This window comes from Seriola lalandi, unplaced genomic scaffold, assembly GCF_002814215.2.
Source record: "Seriola lalandi dorsalis isolate HSWRI2012SDOR001 ecotype SW California unplaced genomic scaffold, Sedor1 jcf7180002054695, whole genome shotgun sequence".
NCBI classification, from domain to species: Eukaryota; Metazoa; Chordata; class Actinopteri; order Carangiformes; family Carangidae; genus Seriola; species Seriola lalandi.
Window position 1 is genome coordinate 350,556 of NW_019525248.1, and position 22,938 is coordinate 373,493.

A 22,938-nucleotide genomic window follows, 5' to 3' on the forward strand; every position below is an offset into this window, starting at 1 on the left:
AAATTCATCAGGATGTACCAGCTCAGATTCAGTCATTAGGTCACTGAACTGATTGACTCAAGTGTGATTTGATAACATTAATTTGAATGAATTCCCAGCTCTGCAGAAAAGGGTTTAAAGACTAATTGTCCCATTAGTTCAACATCTGATTGTTTTGTCAAGTTGGAAACCATCCAGCATAGTGCCTTGGCCACAAGTTGCTTTGTAAAATTTAATTTAGATAAACCCCATCAGTAGATTAACTGCCATTTTAGTCTGATCTGATCACTAACTGCTAAGGGATCAACTTACAACCCATAGACCACACCTGAGTATTGTTACATATTTACTTTTCATCCCAGTTTATATATAAATGCTTAAGTATATTTTCCCGACATGACTTGAAAATGAATAAACTACAGGTACAACTTGGTTCTGAAACACCATATATTTAGTTGTTACAATAAAAAACAAACGCACTATTAGGACATACAATTTTTTTTATTCCAAACAATTCAACCAAGCTTGGTTGCCAGTTCCTTGGCCTTAGCCTTCTCCAGCTTAGTGATGCGGGCTGTGGACTTGGGGCCCATAATGTTGCCTCCCCAGTGACGACGGATCTGAAACACAAAAGTTTAAAGAGGATTACAATGGTGCAATTTGGTCTTTAATAAGGGTAATTTATTTCAACTTGTGGAGATTCTACAGTTTGCCAAATAAAGAATGCTTACCTCCTCATATCTGTCATTGTAGTTGGTCTTGATGGCTTCCACAAGCTTGGCAAGTGCACCTTTGTCCTCACTAGGAAAGAAAGAAACATTACTGACCACTATTAAGAGATGGCACTGCTTTACTGATTCAATACTGAAGGACAATGCAGATAAATGTACTTGAATATTTATTGGTTTCAAAAAGAGCATAACTTTCCCATGTCCTAATCCTCCAATTTGGTGTTATGACCACTTTAATAATTCATCTTAACCTTTTGCTTACAGCATCATGGCTGAAGTTCCCTAATATGTATATCAGTGACAGAACAGTTTTAACCAGTCATACTAGGGGGCTACTAGTCAAGAAACTGGACAATTCTCATACTATGTAACTTGTGCAGCACGCATCTCAGTCATGTGCATACTTACGGGTTAATCTGTGTGAAGGCAACTGAAGTGCATGTCTTTCTGTGCACCAGTCTGCCCAGTCTAGCCTTGCCCTTGACAATGCAGTATGGGACACCCATCTTGCGGCACAGAGCTGGCAGGAAGACGACGAGCTACAGAAGCAGGAGAACCAGAGAAAATATTACTATTTCAGGAATGCATTTAAATCAAGACAATCTTAGAAAAACAAATACTTCAATCTGACCAAGAACTGTAAATATAGTAATCAAAACATGTTCTTGGGTTTATGGTCACTGCTCAGGGTTAAAAAGCTCGTATGTTTGATCAACACAGAGGATTCAGGTGAAGAAATTCAGACATCATTGCTAGTGACCACTTTCTACACTATAAAACAAGTTCCACTGCAGCCAAAATAATGTGCCACAAACTTACCTCAATTGGATCCACATCGTGGGCAATGATGACCAGCTGGGCCTTCTTGCTCTCCACCAGGGAGGTGACAGTGTTCACACCTGCGAGCAAGGGATAAATGAAACTTAAAATCTCCTCAGCAAACTCCATGCACGGAAATGATTTATTGTTTTGGCCAATGCTCAGGGTTAAAAAGCTCAATAACCATCAAGGTATGTTTCAGGTGAAGAAATTCAGGTCATCAGTGCATCAAGGCCAAGTTAGATAAAACTGCACTAGTAGTTTCATAGGACAGAAATCAGTACATAATGATAAACACCTAGGGTGTCCATTAACACAACCCAACAAAGGCAGCTTCATCTAAGATGAAGCTACTGTCTAAATGAAGGTTTGGTGGGAGCCTTACCTGCACGGAGGACAGGGGGCCTCTTGGTGGGGGTATCTCCCTTTCCAGCGGCCTTCTGCTCAGCGCGGGCCAGCAGCCTCTGCCTCTTCTCCTGCTTGGTCTCTGGCCTGTACTTGTGGGCCAGCTTGAACAGCTGTGTGGCTGAGAATGAAGAAAGCACATTACAATTCACATTCAAACACCTCAACTGCCTTCAAGTACTTAGATCCAAAAAAGTATTTCATGTAGCTGCATCAGTGATCTTGGTGGAAAATGTCAGCATTGCTGTTAAGATAGCAAATATTACTCACATCATTTGCAAAGCGACATTGGTATCGTTAAGGACCCCAATAAGTCATCTATGAAATACAGCATGACAAAACTAGCACCTAGACGCTACTCTTATTGCCAAAACCTTACCAGTCTGGCGGTCCAGAGCCTGGGTGAACTGGTTGATTGCAGGGGGAACCTTCAGACGCTTGTAGAGGATGGAGCGCTGCCTCTGCAGGCGGATATAACGAGGCCATTTCACAAAGCGTGTCAAATCACGCTTGGGCTGAATATCCTGGCCTGTGGTGAAAGACAAAAAATGTTAACTATCTGATATCAAAATGAGGAAGGTCTGTTTTTTAATGTATGTGCATCAGCGATCTTGGTGGGGTTGTCTTCAGTGTTCTTAAGATAGCAAATATTCGTTTACATCATCTGCACCATTACAATCCACAACTCTTGCAAAATGCCACCCAGGGGCTACTCACCGATGCCAAAGTTCTTTGGCCTCTTCTCGAACAGGGGGTTGACTACTTTCTTGGCCTCATGTTTCTTGGCCACAGAAGGGGCAGGTGCCACCTTCTTCCCCTTAGCCTTCTTTCCCTTAGGCTGTCAAAAAGAAAATGATGTTAGCACACGTTGAAAATAATTGAAAGTTCTGTAATAAAAATTATTTAAGACTCCACAAGTTAAAAGCCTATCTTATTATAACTGTGCCTTAAAGCTCAGATGACCATTACCAAGACAACACGTTTAATGCATTACCCATGTAAACTCATTAAACTCTAGGAATAAGACAAACATGTACATTTCACATAAATACTGCTTCCACTATCCCAAAACTCCAGCATGTGTGAACTTTGGCATCCATCACTTGGCATGCAAGTTAATCTCCTCCTAGTCAATTACTTTCTAAAAACTATTACCGAATTACACCACACAAGAGTTTGAAGAAACGTTGGTTTTCAACACTGTAAAGGCAAAAACTTAAGAGTGACGCTCAAACGCATTAGCGAATAATGCTAGTCCCACGCTGGTCGGTCTATGCTGCTGCGACAGATATGCCATACAAACCAGGCTAATAACGGCACAAGAACCTCAGCTGTTACCACTGTATTGGTGTTATTAACAAATAAAGACATTTGTCAAGTAGGAAGCTACCAAACACCACAAACGTGGCTCACACGCGAGCTATGGCTGCTAAGTATAACATCCCTACAAACAGAGGCAGTGCCCAGGCCCATTCACCGAACACTACCGGGTAAACCAACCGGACACACATTTATATCCTGCCAAGTAACGATGCGTGTAATGCTAAACTTCCAATAGCCATAATATTAAGTTTTGCTAACATGTAACCACAAACATAGTTCACATACATACGGGAAGTATATAATATTAAGAGTAAAACTGCTCCTGAAATCAAGCGTGTTCCCCCACGTTAGCTTTAGCTCCTTACAGGGGCTACTCGTACCGGTTACACTTGCATCGGTTTTACCAAGTTTTAACCAAAAATACAACAATATCGGCGCACAATATCGACATTATATCCACGAACAGACTTCACAGAACTTATATATACATTTTAAAATATAAAACGAGGCATACAGACAAAGATGCAAACAGATACAACAGCTTGGATTATTCCTCAGAAGAAGCGACTATGCACCCACCATGTCGGTTCAGGCAGAAAGGAAGACCGTTGGATTCTGGGTAGCGTAAATACCGCGAGGCTTGCAGCGTGGTTACGTGGCCTCTCGGACACCGATCTGGAGTCGGATTTCAAACCGGCTTGACTGCTCCAGCTTCGTAGTTTCAAAAATTCAGACACTGACTCAGGGTCAGTGTTACAATGCAAATACAAAGTCTTAACAAGCTTTTCTACGTCACATAATGGGACAGTAGAGATGTAAAAAAAAAAAAAATATTTATTGAAGGTGAACATTTACAAACACCAGGGCATAGAAACAACAACAATAAACACAAAATAATATACAAGGTACGTTGGATAGAAGGGGTAACTTAAATTATACGTATTAATATGATATTATATGATATGATATTAAATAATAGTAATCACTACATTGATCATATTTGGTTATTACTAACATAACAACCTAATTATAATATAATTGTCCCGAGGAAATATTAGAGTAGCATTTAATATATTTGAATTATGCCGAGACTATTTATATTTATCATATTTAGTCGCGCTATGGTTTCAATTAATTTTTCAGTAAGTTACTTACAACAGTTTGAAACTATTGGTACCAGAAAATCATTTCTCTGTGATGTTTATAATCAAATTTTGATTGTAATTTAACCATAATTTTGTTATTATGCATGTTAGCATATCCTGTCCGGTATGGCAATATATATAATATATAATGATATATATAATGTATACATAATAAAATAGTCTTTTGAGCTCTTGTTATAATCAATTTTTTTGTGTGTGCTGTAAATCTAAAATCCTTCAACCTGGTCATGTTGCATTTATCTCCGATTATTTCTCGGCAGGCTGCACAGATTTTAAACCTGGACAGATGTGATTGTGCACAGCTGTCCTTCGCACTGTGGCGTGGGGGAGCCATTTAACCGACGCACACTACGTCACTTCCGTAAACATCTATCTATCTATCTATCTATCTATCTATCTATCTATCTATCTATCTATCTATCTATCTATCTATCTATCTATCTATCTATCTATCTATCTATCTATCTATCTATCTATCAATCAAATAAGAAAGGAGGTTTCATATGTGAAAGGCGAGTGGATCAGTGGGTCTGACGTTGCCGTGTTGCCTCCTCCAGCTCTGCGTCGTGCCGCGCCGGGGCCGTGCTGTGGGTACGGGAGGGGGGAGTTGTTTGGGGATGGTGGGCCGGGGTATCGCGTCTCTCGGCTCGGCTCCTCTGTAGCTTGCTAGCATACGATCCGCATCCACTATGGATTGTTTACGAGAGGAATGAAAAATTAGCGCTTATCGCCGTGACAGCTGCTTCTTTTGTTAAATACGACTCATTCACAACAGCTGTTGGCATCGCTGCAGTGAGATGATTTCTGGGCTTTCGTTGGTAAACATAAGGCCTTTCACTTCGCAGATGTGTCAGATTCTGGGGGTAAATCTTGTGAGAAGATGTCTGAAACGATACTATAGATATCCAGCTTATGTTTGAGTTGTCAGTTAGCGATAACGTGCATGTGATTTCTATGGCTGCAGATCGTGTTTTCGTGTTGACATCACAAGGATAGCTTAGCTACATCACATTGTCATCTAGAATTACCACAGTATTGTTATTACTGCCTTGTCAAATTAGCAGACGTCCCCCTGAAGAAAGAGAGTAGCTATGGCTGAACAAGACATTTGTCCCCACCTGGACTCCATAGGACAGGTAACCAAAGAGGACCTCCTCCAGAAATCCAAGGTGGGTTTTCATTCATTTACAACAAAATGTTGTGCACAATGTCAATGCCATGGCACACACACCCCTTAAGGCTGTTGTATATGATATGATTGATGTAGCTGCCTTTTGTCCATCAGTCCTCACTGTCATAATTACCATATGAGCTGGAGTAAATGGAAGCTTTATTATGTTGTCTTTGTTTAAGATCCTATAATGACAAGCATCCTGGTGTGTGAGTGACCACAATGTGTGTGTGTGTGTGTGTGTGTGTGTGTGTGTGTGTGTGTGTGTGTGTGTGTGTGTGTGCACATACAGTTTAACCATCATGTTCTATTCTTTTCTATCCATGTTCCCCTCCTGTTGCTGCAGGGAACTTGCCAGTCCTGTGGAGCAGGTGGCCCAAACCTGTGGGCCTGTCTGCAGGTAAAGTCCAGTCCTTCTCTAAATGTTTTGAATTTTGGTCATTTGAAAGGTTATTTGTGGTTTGTCACATAAATGGCGACTACTGCAAATCATTTGAGATGAGAAAGCCAGGTGAATGCTTAATAATTAATAATGATGTAGGACATAAATGTAATTAGAAAATGCAACTGCTCAGGCAAGTGGGAGAGCAATTACAGCTATGATTTCATATTCTAAATGACGATTGACATTGTAGCGTTACATTTATTCATACATGACAACCGATATAGATAGACAATTCAGATATTATGTCTTTACAAGATAAAAAAGAGGATTCAAAAGCCATGACATCCAAATCTAATACAATGTTCCTTCTCTGTAGAATGATTGCCCATATGTTGGTTGCGGAGAGTCCTATTCTGATCACAGCACCCTGCATGCACAGGTAAAACCCTGCAAACACCTGCCAGCTTTTGTTCTGCTTGTCAATATGTCAAAGTAATCATTTCAAGAGTCCACTAAATGATTCTGTGTGTGTGTACGTGTGTGTGTGTGTGTGTGTGTGTGTATGTGCGTGTGTGTATGTGCGTGTATGTGCGTGTATGTGCGTGTGTGTATGTGCGTGCGTGTGATAGGCTAAGAAGCACAACCTGACCGTTAACCTGACAACGTTCAGGATCTGGTGTTATGTGTGTGAGCGGGAGGTGTTTCTGGAGCACAGGCCTGCCCTGGTGTCTGTACCTGCCGCTCCCCATCACTGTAAAGCTGCAGAGCAGGTACGACTTCAACACCCCAAGGTCACATCTCCTCATTGATTTCTGGCCCTTCCTGCTTGATGGATTTACATGGAAAAAAAAAACAAAAAAAAACTATAAGGGCAAGTGATGCTATTTCAAATCCACACAACCTGTTTCTTACTCACCCTCATATTTATAGTATCTCTTAATGATTTTCCTAGGAAGTGGCTCCTCAGCCAGTAGGTCACCCTCTGAAAGCAGTACCAATTGCTGTGGCAGAAGAAGAAGGTTCAGAGTCAGAGGAGGATGAGCTGAAACCCAGAGGTACACATTTCTTCTTTTAAACAACAGTCCACTTGAAGCCTCTCAACTCATCCCACTCATTTGTGATGTATTTGTTATTAACAGGACAAACAAATCTCAAGAAAAAACTCTTTAAGAATCACCTGCAAAAATCATTTCTCAGATTATTAAAACCGTTGGATTTCTATTAGGTCATAGCTGCCATATTTAATAGATTTATTGCTTTGAATCCTATAGTTACCTGCCCGTTTTCTTTTAATCCAGACTAGATGTGAATATCAACCCTTGGTGGTGTGTCCCCTCAGTTTGACTTGTTCTAAGAATCTGAGGTTAATCTCTACATTGCTCAGTTTGAACACTTTGCCACTCTCTGGGAAGATAGAAATCTACATGCCTCCTGTTTCTACTGTTGTTCGTAGGCTTGACAGGAATGAAAAATATTGGAAATTCTTGCTACATGAATGCAGCTCTTCAAGCCCTGTCCAACTGGTAAGGTCACTTCCTCTAATTATGTCTGGCCATTTATCAGAGGTGTGGGTCTTTTCTCTTTTTATGAATGTGTTATTGTTTAATAATCTCTATTAAATTGATGCATTTTTTCCTCTCTTTCCTCACCAGTCCTCCTCTGACTCAGTTCTTCCTGGACTGCAGTGGATTAGTGCGGACTGATAAGAAGCCTGCTCTCTGCAAGAGCTACCAGAAACTCATCTCAGAACTCTGGCATAAAAAACGGTAATAAATGCTTTAAATGTCAGAGCTAGAGCTAATCAGAGAGATCTTAACATTTTGCATTCAACTAGGTTGTTATCTGCTAATCAATCATGAATATGGGATTATCTTTAATATAACATCTCTCACGGCTGCTACCCTCTCAGGCCCAGCTATGTTGTCCCTACCAGTCTGTCTCATGGCATCAAACTAGTAAACCCCATGTTTCGTGGTTACGCTCAGCAGGTAGGGGCAAGCACCCAGCAGGTAACTACACCTGGCATCACTCAACAGCTTGACACTGTCTTGTCTTTTGTTTTTAAACCCTGTGTTCTCACACTATCCCTAAAATAATTTTAATTTTTTTTTTTTAATTAACAATTACATTTGTTCTTAATACCAAAAGGTCTGACTTGAGTTTTTGACTTTTTTGCATATTTGAATGGATGGCTGAATCAGTTTTGGGTGAATTTTTATTATTTTCTTTAAATCTTCAGAACCAGACAAAGTCATAGATGCCTTTATGTCTCTCTGGTGACGGCAGCATGAGAGGAGCTGAAGGAAAGGATTGATATAAATCTAATTTCTTTGTCATTAATGACATTACTGTCTTTATAATATCCTAAACTTCAATGTTTACTTATGTTAGTCCTGCCAACCCTCATAGAGAGGTTTAATAATGTATCTCCTCAAAGAATTTGTGTACTGTTGCAGAGAAGCAATTAGCTTAGCTTAGCTTAGCGTAAAGACTGGAAGCAGGGGAAAACAGCTATCCACAACTTGTCATTTTTTACACTCCAGTTTTTGTACAGATTGAACAAACATAGTATCAGGAGTTAATTAGTGAACTTTAAAGATGCTGGTCAGGAGATACTTTTACCTTTTAACATTTTTACCAAAGCCGGTTGCCCCTGTTTCCAGTCTTTAGACTTTGCTAAGCTAACCGTCTCCTCGCTGTAGCTTCATATTTGGCAAACAGATATAAAAGTGGTATCAATCGTTTCAACCACCTCTCTGCAAGGAAGGGAATAACTGTATTTCCCAAAACGTTGAATTATTTGTTTAAATTAAAGAGAGGCCACTTGATTCGATAGACACCCACCACCTGAGCTAAGACAGGCCTGACCAAGGCTAAGTAATATCTTTAAACTGTGTCAAACTGCTCATTCAGAATGCTATCATTTGACCTTGACTCTGGGTAAGTAAGAAAAATAGTAAAATGAACCCCAACACTGAATTATCCCTTGAAATACACAGATTTTTTAAAATATAATCCAGTTTTCATATGTGATTCAGGCAAAGTGCATGTTTTATCAGAAGTGTCTTCTCTGGTTTTGTTTGATTGTGATTGCAACAGAGTTGGAAGTGTAAAGAGGTTTTAGACAGTAATGGGTTTGTAGTGGGTGTATCACCTTGTATCACCTCTTACTAATGCACAAAATGCTTTGTTGTTACAGACAAGACAAACACCATTATTTACATATTTGTCTTTCCATCTCCTTGTTTTGAAATAGTCAAGTTTACAGACATTTATCTGTTACCCATTTACATAAATCCAACTTCTCTGCAAACTCCTGTCTCTGTGTATATATCCATATTATACATCCTCCATTTGACTTAATGCAATGTGCTTTTCTTGGTACAGGACACTCAGGAGTTCCTGCGCTGTCTGATGGACCAGCTACACGAGGAGCTGAAGGAGCCTCTGACAGAGTGCAGCATGAGCGGGGAGGGAAGTGACGGCGAGGAGAGAAGAGATGGTGACCGCTCCCCATCTGAGGATGAATTCCTGTCCTGCGACTCTGGCTCCAGCAGTGACAGAGGGGAGGGAGGAGGTGCGGGTGACGGCGAGCTGCTCGTGCAGGACGAGTGTGACGGGGTCAGGTCGCCGGCGGTGGGGATGGTGGGTGTCAGTCCCGGCGGGGTGATCTCGGAGAAGGAGAGGCTCAAGGAGCGAAGGGTGTCTGGCTCGTCCCTCCGCGGAGGCTCGCAAGAGATGGATGAGGACGCCGATGTGGACACAGCGGCTGAGGAGGAGGCTCCTGAGAGGGGAGAGGAAGAGGAGCTGACGCCAACTCCAAACACTGAAGTCCAAAACCAGGAGAACAACCAGACATCTAATCCTGTGCAAGGGCAAGGCCAGAGCAGCAGCACCTCAGGTATGAGTGCGATTATAAACCTACTTTCTCAGACACACATTTACAATGTGCCACGAATCATATTCATATGACAATCTCTTTTCTAGAGCCAGACAATGAAGCATCAATGACCCAGCCCCAGTCCACTCCCTGCAGTCCTGTGCGAACCCTTCAGGAGCTGCATCCCAAACTGTCCTCCAGTCCGCCTCGCTCCAGCCCGCTTCGCTCTGCAGGACCGGCCTACTCCTTCAAAAAAGGTGAGGAAAACGTCACGGGGGTTGATAGATGAACATCTGCCTTCAATACGCACATTTGTGCACAACGCCACACGAGTCTTGGAAAGGTCATAAAGTCAGACATGAGAGGTTTGTTGGAGTCACATCCACAAAGAATTTAAGGTGCGTTTTGAATTTGATGTCTGTCCCAGTCCCCCCTGTCTGCCTGTCGGTCGCTCTACCACTTTGGTCCAGACTAAAATATCTCAAAAAATGTTGGCACAGACATGAATGATTCCCAGAGGATATATCCTACTGATCCCCTGAATCTTCCACCAGCCACCATGAGGTTGAGATTGTGGTTTTGAACCTCTAGCCGGTGCACGTCAAATCCCCATCTCTCCACGTTCTCCATGTCAAACAATAACATTACGCTTCCCCTCTAAAATCCTCCTTGCTGTCACATGTCTTCCAGCTCAGCTGCTGCTCAGTGCCAGGAAGAAGAAACAATCTCACTATCGCAGTGTGATCTCCGACATCTTCGACGGCTCCATCCTCAGTCTGGTCCAGTGTTTAACCTGTGACAGGGTGAGCTGTGCTTCTCATGTTTAAACACCAGGGGAAGCTACTGACACATTCAGTCAGAAACCACGGTATATTACTTCATTAATAACATTATCTTCTTTGTGTGGTATTTAGAAGAAAATATCGTATGTGTAATTATTTCATTTCATTATTAAAAACACTTTAACGTGATTAGAATTAGAATAGAGTGAAAATCATTTTAGTTGTATCTTTCACATATGTGTGTATTATTTTTTTAAAACACGGATGCTCAGTGATTTATTAATCCAAAATCACTCATCCGCCACATGCTAATTTGTTTAGATTATAATTTGTTTGTTGCGCAACTATGTTACAGATGATATTCAGTTTTACTCCTGATTATGAAATGCTGTGCAAACAAATTCTCTGAATGTGTGACAGGTCTCTAATACAGTAGAAACCTTCCAAGACTTGTCCCTCCCTATTCCCGGTAAGGAGGACTTGGCCAAGCTCCACTCCTCGATCCATCAAAACCTTCCAGTCAAGACCGGCGTGTGCCCTGACACCTACGGCTCGCAGGGCTGGATCTCCTACATCATGGACTCCATACGCCGGTCAGTGGACCATGTTTAACTGTTACAGTCCAGGAAGACCTCAGTGTGCTCTCAAGAAAACACATGAATTCAGGAGAATCTAATTATGTACGAAAATGCTGATTTCATTGATGCTATTTAATCAGGCGAGTTAAGTTGACTTAACACTGATCTTAACACAGGTTCTGAACCGGTACAGAGTAGGGTTCTGACAGAGAAAACAGGCAAGTGGAATCTTGACTTACTCCTTGTAAGGTTGTCTGGTTGTGGAGACCACTGAAGCTGCCACAGATGATTCATATGAAGGCTTGTACATCAGGGCAACGCGTGTGTCCCTGATTTGCTTGCTGCATCTCTCCTGGATTCGGTAATGAAGGATATCATGTCAGATATCTTTTTGGAAATCAGCCTTCACTCTAATCTGGACTTGATCTAGTCTCTGCCTTGTGTTGTAAGGTGAAGCAGCATATTGTGCATGCCAGCACTTTGCTATTCAGAGGAAGTAGAGAGATGTCAGAACTGGTTGTCTTTTTTGCATCAACTTCCTTAAATACAGGAATAATTGTATTTTGTATTACCAGAGAAATGGATTCGATGTGCACATACCAGACCTGCATCAGGAAATGAAATGAAAAGCTGATTGTGTGTGATTCAGTGATGCAGTGACAGGGCCAGGATGACATCTGGGAGTCAGTCCAGGACTGATTGGTTGGAGAGATTATGTAGACTGAATGCTTGATCCAGATCTCCTGGACAAGATTTGAGTGCTGAGTCATCAGATGACCCGACAGGAGTGAGGCTGCATTTTTAAAAGCTTGAAGAGGCCTTTAATAGGAGAGTCGAAAGTGTAGTTATTGTCTGTGCAAGTGACATTTTCTGAGATACCTCTGATTTTCTAGGTGAACTGATTTCTAAGGAGAATCAGTTCCTTTACCTGCTGCATCTGCACATACCTGGACAATGTCACCTGCGTTTATCATCTTAGATAACACAACACAGATGCAGAAACAAGCGTTGGCATGCCATGTGCTCATATTCCAGCAGTTCCCGAATGTCAAAAGCATCATCATTGTAACAGTGCACACAATGTGGGCTGTTTATGAACATGGTCTTTAATGTCCACCTTGGACTTTATAGCTGCTCTAATCAATAATTTTATATTTACAATACATACAATGACTATGTGTAATGTGAAAGAAGTCGCTCTTATTGACGAACCTACAGAGAATTATTACCAGACCCATATGAATGTCAGTTTTGTCGGTATGATCACTGTCAGGATACAGACTGATGTGGCCCTGTGGCTGTGTGTTGTTGCAATGATTTCATCTGTGTGAACAGGTTCGTAGTCTCGTGTATCCCCAGTTGGTTTTGGGGGCCCATGGTAACGCTAGAGGACTGCCTCGCTGCCTTCTTTGCTGCAGATGAACTCAAAGGTAAACACCACTATAACGTGCTTTTCTCCCATAATATGTTGCTAATTTTTAAATGGTCCAGTGTAGATGAGGAAAATTTATGTCAGAATTTACACTTATGTTGTGTCTTTTCTCAGGGGACAACATGTACAGTTGTGAGAGATGTAAAAAGTGAGTGTGTAACATCAATCCACATTGAGACATTCATCTTAAACTCGGATATTTTTCCTTTTCATTTATTTATTTACACTGAATTTTGTTCTCTACAGGTTGAGAAATGGTGTCAAATATTGCAAAGTGCTTCGACTTCCAGAGGTACGAGGTGTTTTTCTTTCGTTCTTTTTAAATCAGATCTTTATCTTACTGCAGATGTTTTGCTTCGCTTGATCTGCCTCTTGACTGTTTTTTCTTTCCGCATTTTTGCGTGCAGATTTTGTGTATTCACCTCAAACGTTTCCGGCACGAGGTCATGTATTCGTTCAAGATTAGCAGCCACGTATCTTTCCCGTTGGAGGGCCTTGACATGCGACCTTTCCTGGCTAAAGAGAGTCCATCCCAAGTCACCACATATGATCTGCTGTCAGTCATCTGTCACCATGGCACTGCAGGAAGTATGAGTAGCCTCATTTCCTCCAGATAAGGGCATTTCAGATGTTACTTCTATCAGGGTTCATCAGAGGATAAGCAAATGTGTACCTTATATGCTTCTCTCTCTCACCCTTTTTCTGGTGCAGGTGGACACTACATAGCTTACTGTCAGAACGTTATCAATGGCCAGTGGTATGAGTTCGATGATCAGTATGTCACCGAAGTCCATGAGACGGTGGTGCAGAACGCAGAGGCCTATGTGCTGTTCTATAGGTGAGCATGTGAGGACCCTGAAGTGTCAAACATTCATCCTGAGTCTGATTTATGATTCATTTTTCTTGGGCTTACGCAGGAAAAGCAGTGAGGAGTCAGTGAGAGAGAGGCAGAAGGTGGTGGCTCTGGCCAATATGAAAGAGCCCAGCCTGCTGCAGTTTTACATCTCCAGAGAATGGCTCAACAAGTTCAACACCTTCGCCGAGCCAGGCCCCATCAGCAACCACACGTTTCTTTGTCAGCACGGAGGTGTGTGTGGTCTTTTTGTTTAAAATCTTAACTGTATGCTTTTTTGTCACAACAGTCCTGCCACTCCGCACTGAGAAAACAAATGCATTCTTCCTTAGAAGGAAACTATTAAGGTCAGTTTGCTCGTCACAGGGATGACTACTTATTTGTCATTAGTCAATTAGTTATTAGTCATTTTATTTTTCCTTGGAGGCCACAAATTTATGACCAAAAGCTTGTATCACCAACAATCATAAAGCAAGTTCTTGTAATCAGTTACTCACTCAAACATTAATTCATTTACTTAACAAATTATGCAATAGCAAATGAAAGGTGCCATGACACAACTGCTGAGTCTCTTCTCCTTGACATCACAGAATAGAAAACAAAGGAGATGTGTTTTAACAAGCAGTCCACCTACGATTAGGAAGTATTTACTTCTAGACATCCTACACCTCCTGCTCTTGAGCCAAGCTAATGTGTCCTGCAGCAGCCTGTCCTCTGAATGTCAAGAGTAGAAACTGACATCAGTCCTCCATCAACCCGAGTAAGAGAGGAAACAGTTCCACTCCCAAACTGTCGAGGTAATGGACTGTTAGTTGGGATAGTGTGTTATCTGATTCTAATTCATAACACTACTTATGACTGAAAAAAGTAGTCCCATAACACTATAAATGAAGGGTGTGGAGTTGGAAAGATGTGGGTTTGGAGATCCTTGTAAAAAGATAAGATTAAGTTGCATTGTGAAGTTTGCATTGTCCATTGTGTGGGAAATGTCGGATCCATTGTTTTTAGAACTTGACCCATATCAAGGATCTAAAAATCTTTTTTTTAGTCCGCCTCAAGTTGGTCCCCCAACTTTATGGAAATCCAATACTAAATCACTGAAGCACCGTTTTAAAAACAGCCTTAAAAAAATTGAAGCTTTCAAAAACAGTTTTAGCACAGAACAGTACATTTAAGTCACAGCTCCACAAATCCTGCTGTTATCTGAGCGGTGCTGAAGGGAGGCCGCTGGCATCTCTCGACGTTTCAGCTTCTAAGATGGATAATTGTTGTTCTCAAACCAAAAAACAAATCACAAATCTGTGTTATTCCCATAATATTCCAAATCAAAACGATTTCTTAATGGGATGTTTTTAAAGGATTTGTATTATAGTTGGCTGGTTTATATGTATTCATTAGAAAAACATGGCTTTGAGTTACAGGCTTTCGAGGGCGGCAGGGATGAGGGTGGGGATTCTGTGTAGGAGATGTAAAAAAAACTTTTGGCATTAGCATTCTGTCTGGTTTCCATTACGGGCTACAATAAGTCGTAGATTCATCCTTTAACGCTTGACATGTTTTATCTCTGTGCAGGGATCCCTCCTAACAAATACCACTACATAGACGACCTGGTTGTGATAGTTCCACAGAATGTGTGGGAGTACCTTTACAACAGGTAAACATGCAAAACACTACCATTTATGGGGAATGACAGAATGCCTGAAGGTGCTTAGTTCGAAAGTTGTATATTTGTACAAAACCAAACAACACATCTTAGTGTTGTTTGTCTTTTTCTGATTCATCAATTTTCCATTGCCTGAAATGAAGTTGTTCTGTGTAAGATTTGTCATTTCATATTTTACATTTGACTTTATTGCATTTATATAAAATAGAGAGAAACTTGGATGTTTGGAATAGCACATTCATTCTTTTTTTATTTATTTATTCATCCTTTGACCCACTTGTACACCATTGGTTACGTGTTCAAGTTCTCTGGTTGATGTGAAAAACCCTTTTGATCAACTTCCTCTTGATAATTCAGTTAGCTTGTGTGGGAGTTTGTCGTTGAATCGGATATCACCACCCCGATGCCACAGATTATGAGTGAACCAGTGTTAACAGAAAGGAAGCAATATCAACCACATTGTGTTTGCATTTAACAAATGATTTAAGATGCGTTTTGCTCAACGTGGATTCAAGTTCATTAACACTGTCCAATGGAGGCTCATAAATCTGCGTTCTCATCTTTTTTTCCCCAATATGTTGTGAACATGACTAAAAAACGGCAGTTGGAGAGCAACCAAGTAGGAGTATAGTAAATGTCAAAAAGTATAGATAGTCTATTTTAATGTGATTAATGTGATTGTTTGGATCCATCAATCACAGTTCTTTGAGTCAATCTGTCTTTATCTTGTTGTGCCTTTCTGTTAAATGTCTCTGTCCTCAGTTTTGGAGGCGGCCCTGCAGTCAACCACCTGTATATGTGTGCCATCTGCCAGGTGGAGATCGAAGCTCTGGCTAAACGCAGAAAGATGGAAATAGACACCTTCATCAAGGTAAAGGCCTGTATTCTGCAACGGTTCACCTGTGTGTAGATACAGTAGTCTTTTCGGCTCTGTGTTGGATATTGAATGAGCAGTTTTCTTTCCTCTTGTCTGTAGCTGAACAAAGAGTTTCAGGCTGAAGAGGCTCCAACAGTGATCCTGTGCATCAGCATGCAGTGGTTCAGAGAGTGGGAGAGCTTCGTGAAGGGCAAAGATAATGGTATGGAACAGCAGTAAGACAAATACAGCTGTGCATTTAAGTTGTTCATGTTGTGTTCAGTTGTTTGCTGTAATTTGTTTTCTCAGAGCCGCCTGGTCCCATCGACAACAGTAAAATTGGTGTCATGAAAGGAGGGCACATACAACTCAAGCAAGGTAAACATCAGCACCTGTTGAGAAGGATGTTAAGGTGGAAATGAAGAATACAGGCGGTCACTGAGTGTTTTCCCTCCTTCAGGTGCAGACTATGGCCAGATCTCAGAGGAGACATGGCAGTACTTATTGGGTATTTATGGCGGAGGCCCTGAGATTGCAGTGAGACAGACAGTGGCCCCGGCTGACCCCGACAGCCTTCATGGAGAGAGAAAAATCGAGGCAGAGACCAGAGCACTTTGAGATGAAGAGAGGTGGGAATCTTTTCTTACTGGAAAACACTGCTCAGTGGTTGTATAGTGTTCATTCACAGTAATCCCTCATAGGAACGTGCATCCCCCTGTGTATACACAGACTTGCATACAATAACGTATTTGAATATATTTTGGGTAATGTGTAACAATTTACGGGAAGCTGTGGTCTTGGAGCTTATCGCTGGTCTTGGAACGAGCATCATTTCCACCCACTTGGCTTACGTCAAACCACATGAGCTCATAAATTCCTTCTGGCCAGCAGAGAGCAAGATATCTACACATCTGGCCAAGAATAATGGACGACATACATCGAGCTAACAAACAGCTGTAAATTCGATCTTGATAGTTTGAGATGAGGGCCCATTAAGGGTCCATTTGTTCTCACCCTGTTTCTTAACTTTCATTACCCGCAGGTCTTCTGATTCCCTTTTCCACTTCTGCCCTCACAAGATGCTGAGGAATTTGCACCTTGGTGAAGAAGCCTCGTTGTGAGCACTTTGTAAATGTAGCAACATATTATGCCGAAGCTGTGTCGCAGGAAGCTGAAACGGTACTTAAATATCATGTAGTTTATTTATTGAATAACTCTGATCTTCAGTGTTAAGGTGTAAAAATAAGACGTTGTGTCACATCTCTGGAGCTGTTTTCGGTAGCTATGGTGTTTCAGTGGCTGCTGTAGTGACTAGGTGTCATGTACTGCTAAGCTGGCTGTGGCAGGCAGACGGCTGCTGGTGTCACGCAGCAGAAGGCTGAGGAGAGCAGAACTACAGTGTGATGTTTGGTTTTATGACTTTTCTTCTTCAATGGAAGCGACAACCAAGAAACATTAACAAACATTCTGTTGTATGCCTGTTTAGTAGTTACAAAGTTCAGACATCAAGTGAGAGATAAAACATAAATCATACTGTGGAACCTCCGACCTTAAGTACGCTTACACTGAGCCCTCAGGAATGGAAGACTTTTGTTGTTTAAGCCAGTGAAATGATTGGATGAATGAACAGCAGCAGGGTTGTTTCAAACCACAAAACATGCATGTGTGGGTTCTTTAAAAAACCATATTCAGGGTCAGCTTTAAAATGCATGCATCTACAACTCTTTTCTTTGGACCAGTGAGGACATTTCCCTGACAGAGTGAGATGCCATTTGTTTGCTCAGAGAATTCATGTGCTCAAAATTGACTCACTCCTATTCAGTTCTAGTGCCAGTACTATCCAGAAAACACTAAGCATACGGGCATGTACATGTAGATATGCGGGTATAATTTTAAACAGAATAGAGAAGTGGTACATTTCTGAAAAGACAAACTAATTTATGGTCATGCCAAGAGTGCAGGAGATATAGGAAGACGATTATGTATCTGGTGCAATAATGGTACATTTGCAAAGGAGTGATAAGAAAATCTTGTGCAACAAAATACCTTAGAGGCTTTTTTCTGATAATGGCTCACATAGTAAGTTTGTAATTCTTATGAAACATCACAGTGTGAAGAACCTCCATATAATCACTTCTTAGAAAACTGTAATTCCATATTGACCCATAATGCACTGTCTGTTCAAACCAAGAGAGGGCAGTATTAAATGAGATGATTTTTATTTTTCCACCATGTTACAATTTAACAAGAAAGAAATCATCTCAAATAATAACTAGCACAACATGCACAAAATCAGACCTGTTAAAGCAGTGAGGTCATTTATGATACTATTTCATTGATCAAATATATTCACTTATTTGTACATAATGCCATAACTGTACATGTTGGTTTGTCAGGTGATCAGAAAAATGAAGCTGTACCCTGTGGGAGGGATTGTGTACTAAGAGGCAATTATATTACAGTAAAAATATTTATGTGTCACTGTTGAAGATGCGTTTTAAGATTTTATTTTAAAAAAATCACCTGTCTTCACTAATTGTGGCACCGTGGTTTGTTTACTCAGATTAGATTCTGCAGTAAAGGTTGAAGAGTCACACAGGAAGTGATGACTCAAAATGGGCTCCTATCCACAGCGTTTTGCGTCAAGAAAAACTGATTCAAATCTTGCACTCATCTTGTCTCTTTTTATCTGTTTTATTTCAAACGGATTAGACTGGTAAGCAAATATGTTGTGCAATTGTACAGCATTTGAGACCGTTCATACAACACCGACTCATATTTAGTTAATTGCTGCAATTAAGTTTTAATCATCCATTAGAGATATTACATGTTGTTGTGTAGATTTTACTTTTCCGTGTGCTTTAATATAATAAATGTACTCATAAATACACAGCAATTTTGAAAGCCAAAACTAGGAAAAATTAGATTATTATTATTTTTCAGCTAAATTAATTTCTTTTCAAATATGACAATTAATTTATACTGTTTATAAAAATAAAAGATAGTATTTGATGAAAAATGATTAATTTATTGTCAATTTACATTCACTGACCTTGCGAGGCAGCTGGATTTCTCCCAAACAAGGTTGCGTGTCCCAAACCATCACATTCACTGTTTGATGGTAAAATCTCATAAGCCATATCACATAAAGTACCAATGCACAGTTAATAAATAGTTTTAAAATCTTTTTGATTAGCAGTCATTTTTAACTTAGAAATCATACTTATTTGACTGTCAGAGAAGAATGTCGATCAGTGGGAGATCTACTTGAATAAATAAGCTTCTCAGCTATTACCAGTCTAAACAGCCACAAGACAAGTTAATAAATACAAGTGAGTGACAGTGCAGCGCCTCCAAGTCTATTTATAAACAGATGAGAAGCAAAAACCTGTAGTTTTCAATGCCAAATATGCTGAACACATCTTTAGATGCCATGTAGTACTCACGTAAGGAAACATTAGTCCTTACATTTTGCTTTTTTCTACTGTTTTTTGCTATTTTTTTTTTTTAGCAGCAACATTAGAGCAATTCAATCTGAAACCTGAAATTTGAAGAATATGATAATATGATATCTGATTTTCCGCAATACAGTCATCCTATCTTGGAATACAGTGCCTTCAAGCCCTCACACACCCACAGTGCACCTGCACAGGTGTTTTTTTTTGTGGTTTTTTTTTTTTACATATTTTGCCTGATTTCGACTGTGTGGGCGTGTACAGACAACACTTGATTGACCGCTCCCTCACTTTACTGTTAGTATGGTAAAGTTACACCCTCTACGTTGTAACTGGTTCATGGTGTTTGTTGACCTCGTATAAATATATAAATATTCTTCAACCTAAGCACCGGTCAGCCACATGAAGTGAAAACACCTGTGTGGGTGTGCAGGGGCTGCAGTACATTTTCATCCACCTTGACTAAAGAAAGTACAGACATGCACTGCATTCACAAAAGAAAGAAAAATTTGTATCTTACTGATACCTGTATCTTACTCAATAACGAGTAATGGGTCTCGCAAATTGTGAGCAAAGGTTGAAGTGGTTCCACCTGATTTTGTCCTGTAATTATGAGGTAGTAAGTCATATTTATGATACACAGAAGTCATGATTTCAAGATAAGGTCGCCAAAATGTTTTTCTTATGCGAATGCAATGTACTTCTGTGAGAAAGGTCTATTTCACTCTGTGCCATTAAATCTCCCAGCTGTATTTCATTGTAAGATCAGTCCAAAAAGGTGACATTGATCAAGAAAATTGAACTCAATTACATGACACATGTAATGAACATGAACTCAGAGGGGTATTCAAATTGCCTGGTAATTTAAAGATGTGAAAGTTGTTGTTAAAGGAATTGTTTGACATTTTGGTAATTATACGCTTATTAGCTTTCTTCCCCAGAGTTAGATACCACTCTCATGTCTGTACGGTAAATATAAAAATCATTATGTCATAGAGATATGTAATTTGTTGGAAAAATAGCATGTTTAATTTGCAAGACCTGGAGAACAGGGATAAAAACCAATCTGAAGAAAAAAAATGTAACACCATACGAGCTAGTCGTGGTAATTAAGCTAGCTTAGCAAAGTAGCTGTAACTGCCGTTTCTGCAGTCTCTGACTAGTGACATTTCCTTAAATTACAAATGAAATACATTTCAAATGTATTTATATCAACATTAATTTACTCAACTAGCTGATGTAGAGAGAAGACACATTTTGTTTGTAGATACTGCTTTTCCCTTAAGCTTGTCCAAACATAGAGTGCAATGTCTAGTGTGCCTTCTCAGGTTTTATGCAAAGTCTGTGATAATAACTTATAACAAGCATAAAATAGTAAGTAAGGTCTTATAACTTATATGTGTTACACAGTTTGGCTTAAAGAGGCTTAACTTCAAACCCTTTTAGAAAAACTTGTTGAAAACTGTTTCTGTAGTTGCTGCTTTCTGCCTTTGCAAGGCTGCATACAGATATGAGAGTGGTATCAATCTTCTCATCTAACTCCCAAAATAATCTAAAAAATAATAAATTAAGATAAATTAAATAAAAATAATAAATAATCTGTTTCTTTTAGAGATTTAGATAAAAAAAAGCTCAGCCTCAAAATGAAGCATCAGAATTAGTTTATATTCTACATAGCTTCAGTGTTAGCTTATTCTCTTCCTCGTCTTCTATTTTGTGTCGTGAACAACTAAGAGATTCCAGGGCAAGCAAGATAGACTTGTGAAACATATTTAATCTGATAAAGTGCAACAGTTACAGACTGTCAGCAGATAATATAAGTGTAATTATCAGGAGAGCATCTTCAAGATCCCCCTGGCAATATATCCAACAAGGCAATCAGAGAGAGTAAACCGAAATGCCCAAAGGTTTTGTAATAGACTTTTGACCACAGATATTTTGACTTGTCATAGCACAAAAAGCACAGGTGTGGCTAATGCTACTAGCAATCGCTATATTAAATTTAACTGCCAGTGTAACTGAGCCATTTAACAGGACATCAGAAAACCTAAATGGAAGGAAGGCAGCCGTGGAGTTTGTAAGAAGTCGATTGCAGTTTTTGATTCTGTAAACCGTCTTTATGAACTAACGTCAGAAGCCAACATTGCAAATCGATTTCTGTGTTTTAGTGTTTGTCAACATTTCTTATTCTACCAGTTTTTTTAGCTACGTTTTTTTTTTTTTTTTTTTTTCCCTGAAGTTAAACCTGCAATAGTTGATATATTTTTCGTCTTCTCGGGCGCAGCGGAAACTGACATATCATCAACGTTAAAGTTGATATCACAAACCACTGCTTACACATCCAGCAGGTACAGAGCAACATTATCATTCATTTGGAGTTGTGTTTTCTGGCCATGTGGCGAATATAAGTGCAATATTAGCTCTCTTTTAGCTCTGTTTTTGGTCTCTACCAACTCACAGGGGAAATATCTGGCTCTGTAGCTGCTAAATGTTCAACTATGTTCACCAGTCAATTATTTCAGTTATATTATACCCTAAATCTGCAGTTGAGGCTCAAAGCTGCCATACCCACCTGAACTGCCCAGCACTAAAATGGATTAAAAGCTAAATGGACGCCGGCCACCATTAATATTAATTTTACCTGAAAATTTCCAGCTATGACATGTCAAACACCAGCCATGTCTATTAACTTTATTCCTTCCTATCTTCATCCATGTCTCCCTGTTTTGTTTGCTGATGTGTCCAAAGAGATTAATGATTTATTCATGTGTCTTTAACAGTTTTGTAGCATTAGTTTTTTTTCACACGTGTCCAGACTATATCTACAAGAGGTAATGTCAATAGGAATACTGTGGGTATATACTGTATGTGTGCTATGTTTAGATACCTTTTGGGGGAGTAAGTGCAATGACAAAAAAAAAAAAAAAAAAAAGACAAATCTTTGTGCAATCTTAGCTCTATTATCAAAGAGAACACGTAAGAGTTTGGACAGCTGACAGTTAAACAGGGGCAGTGCAGCTTCTTATATTGCAGTGTTAAGAAATGTCGAGTGGTAATTACTCATCCCCAGCTGTGAGTTTGTTTGCTTGTGTTACAGCACGTAGCTATGCGTGTGAGATTTTCATTTCACTGGAAAATACATTGCATTGCTGTGGTTGGTAAGAATTCATCAGTTATATCAGCCCGCACACAGCACAACAGGATTTCACTCGCTCATGTTTTCCCCTATATTTTACAGTGTGTGGCTGTTGTGGTCATGATAATGGTGATGCTTTGAAACACGGGAATTTAAGTGGTTGAACTCAATTCAATGGGATGTCTTAATGTCTGTATAACTGATGTAATTAATCATGACTGGTTGAATGATTAAAATTGCCTGGTCTTTGATCTCTATGTGTTTTTCTTTGCTATGATTAAAAAAAAAAAAAAACTCTAACTAGATCCAGGAAAAACAGATACT

The 22,938-nt window shown here is 40.0% G+C and overlaps 2 protein-coding genes and 4 non-coding genes across 7 annotated transcripts; 1 reads left to right on the top strand and 5 right to left on the bottom strand.

The window, feature by feature from the left end:
• Nucleotides 1-461: 461 nt before the first annotated feature.
• Nucleotides 462-5,096, bottom strand: rpl7a (ribosomal protein L7a). The gene is made up of 9 exons (XM_087178694.1): nt 4,959-5,096; nt 3,772-3,798; nt 2,652-2,772; nt 2,314-2,463; nt 1,915-2,055; nt 1,530-1,609; nt 1,119-1,249; nt 711-780; nt 462-599 (listed from the first exon to the last, which is right to left on the bottom strand). Exons 1-9 carry the CDS (start codon nt 5,094-5,096, stop codon nt 495-497), a joined length of 963 nt encoding a protein of 320 aa, XP_087034820.1. The 3' UTR covers nt 462-494.
• LOC111668075 (small nucleolar RNA SNORD36) lies at nt 1,390-1,465 on the bottom strand. Its single transcript, XR_002761706.1, has one exon. It is a non-coding gene; the product is annotated as a small nucleolar RNA SNORD36 (small nucleolar RNA).
• Nucleotides 1,686-1,758, bottom strand: LOC111668076 (small nucleolar RNA SNORD36). Its single transcript, XR_002761707.1, has one exon. It is a non-coding gene; the product is annotated as a small nucleolar RNA SNORD36 (small nucleolar RNA).
• Nucleotides 2,144-2,214, bottom strand: LOC111668078 (small nucleolar RNA SNORD24). The gene has a single exon (XR_002761709.1). It is a non-coding gene; the product is annotated as a small nucleolar RNA SNORD24 (small nucleolar RNA).
• LOC111668077 (small nucleolar RNA SNORD24) lies at nt 2,533-2,603 on the bottom strand. The gene has a single exon (XR_002761708.1). It is a non-coding gene; the product is annotated as a small nucleolar RNA SNORD24 (small nucleolar RNA).
• usp20 (ubiquitin specific peptidase 20) lies at nt 4,821-22,865 on the top strand. 2 transcript variants are annotated; one of them, XM_087178697.1, is made up of 24 exons: nt 4,821-5,592; nt 5,941-5,994; nt 6,356-6,418; nt 6,609-6,749; nt 6,932-7,034; nt 7,433-7,502; nt 7,632-7,745; nt 7,889-7,988; nt 9,367-9,880; nt 9,967-10,116; nt 10,550-10,662; nt 11,062-11,234; nt 12,555-12,649; nt 12,766-12,799; nt 12,898-12,943; nt 13,059-13,239; nt 13,363-13,489; nt 13,569-13,738; nt 15,077-15,158; nt 15,930-16,038; nt 16,144-16,246; nt 16,333-16,401; nt 16,484-16,652; nt 17,066-22,865. In XM_087178697.1, the coding sequence occupies exons 1-23, from the start codon at nt 5,515-5,517 to the stop codon at nt 16,639-16,641; spliced, it is 2,847 nt and encodes a 948-aa protein (XP_087034823.1). In that variant the 5' UTR covers nt 4,821-5,514; the 3' UTR covers nt 16,642-16,652; nt 17,066-22,865. The 2 variants fall into 2 exon arrangements, with proteins under 2 accessions (XP_087034823.1, XP_087034824.1); XM_087178698.1 differs by having other exon boundaries at nt 7,889-7,967.
• Nucleotides 22,866-22,938: the final 73 nt, after the last annotated feature.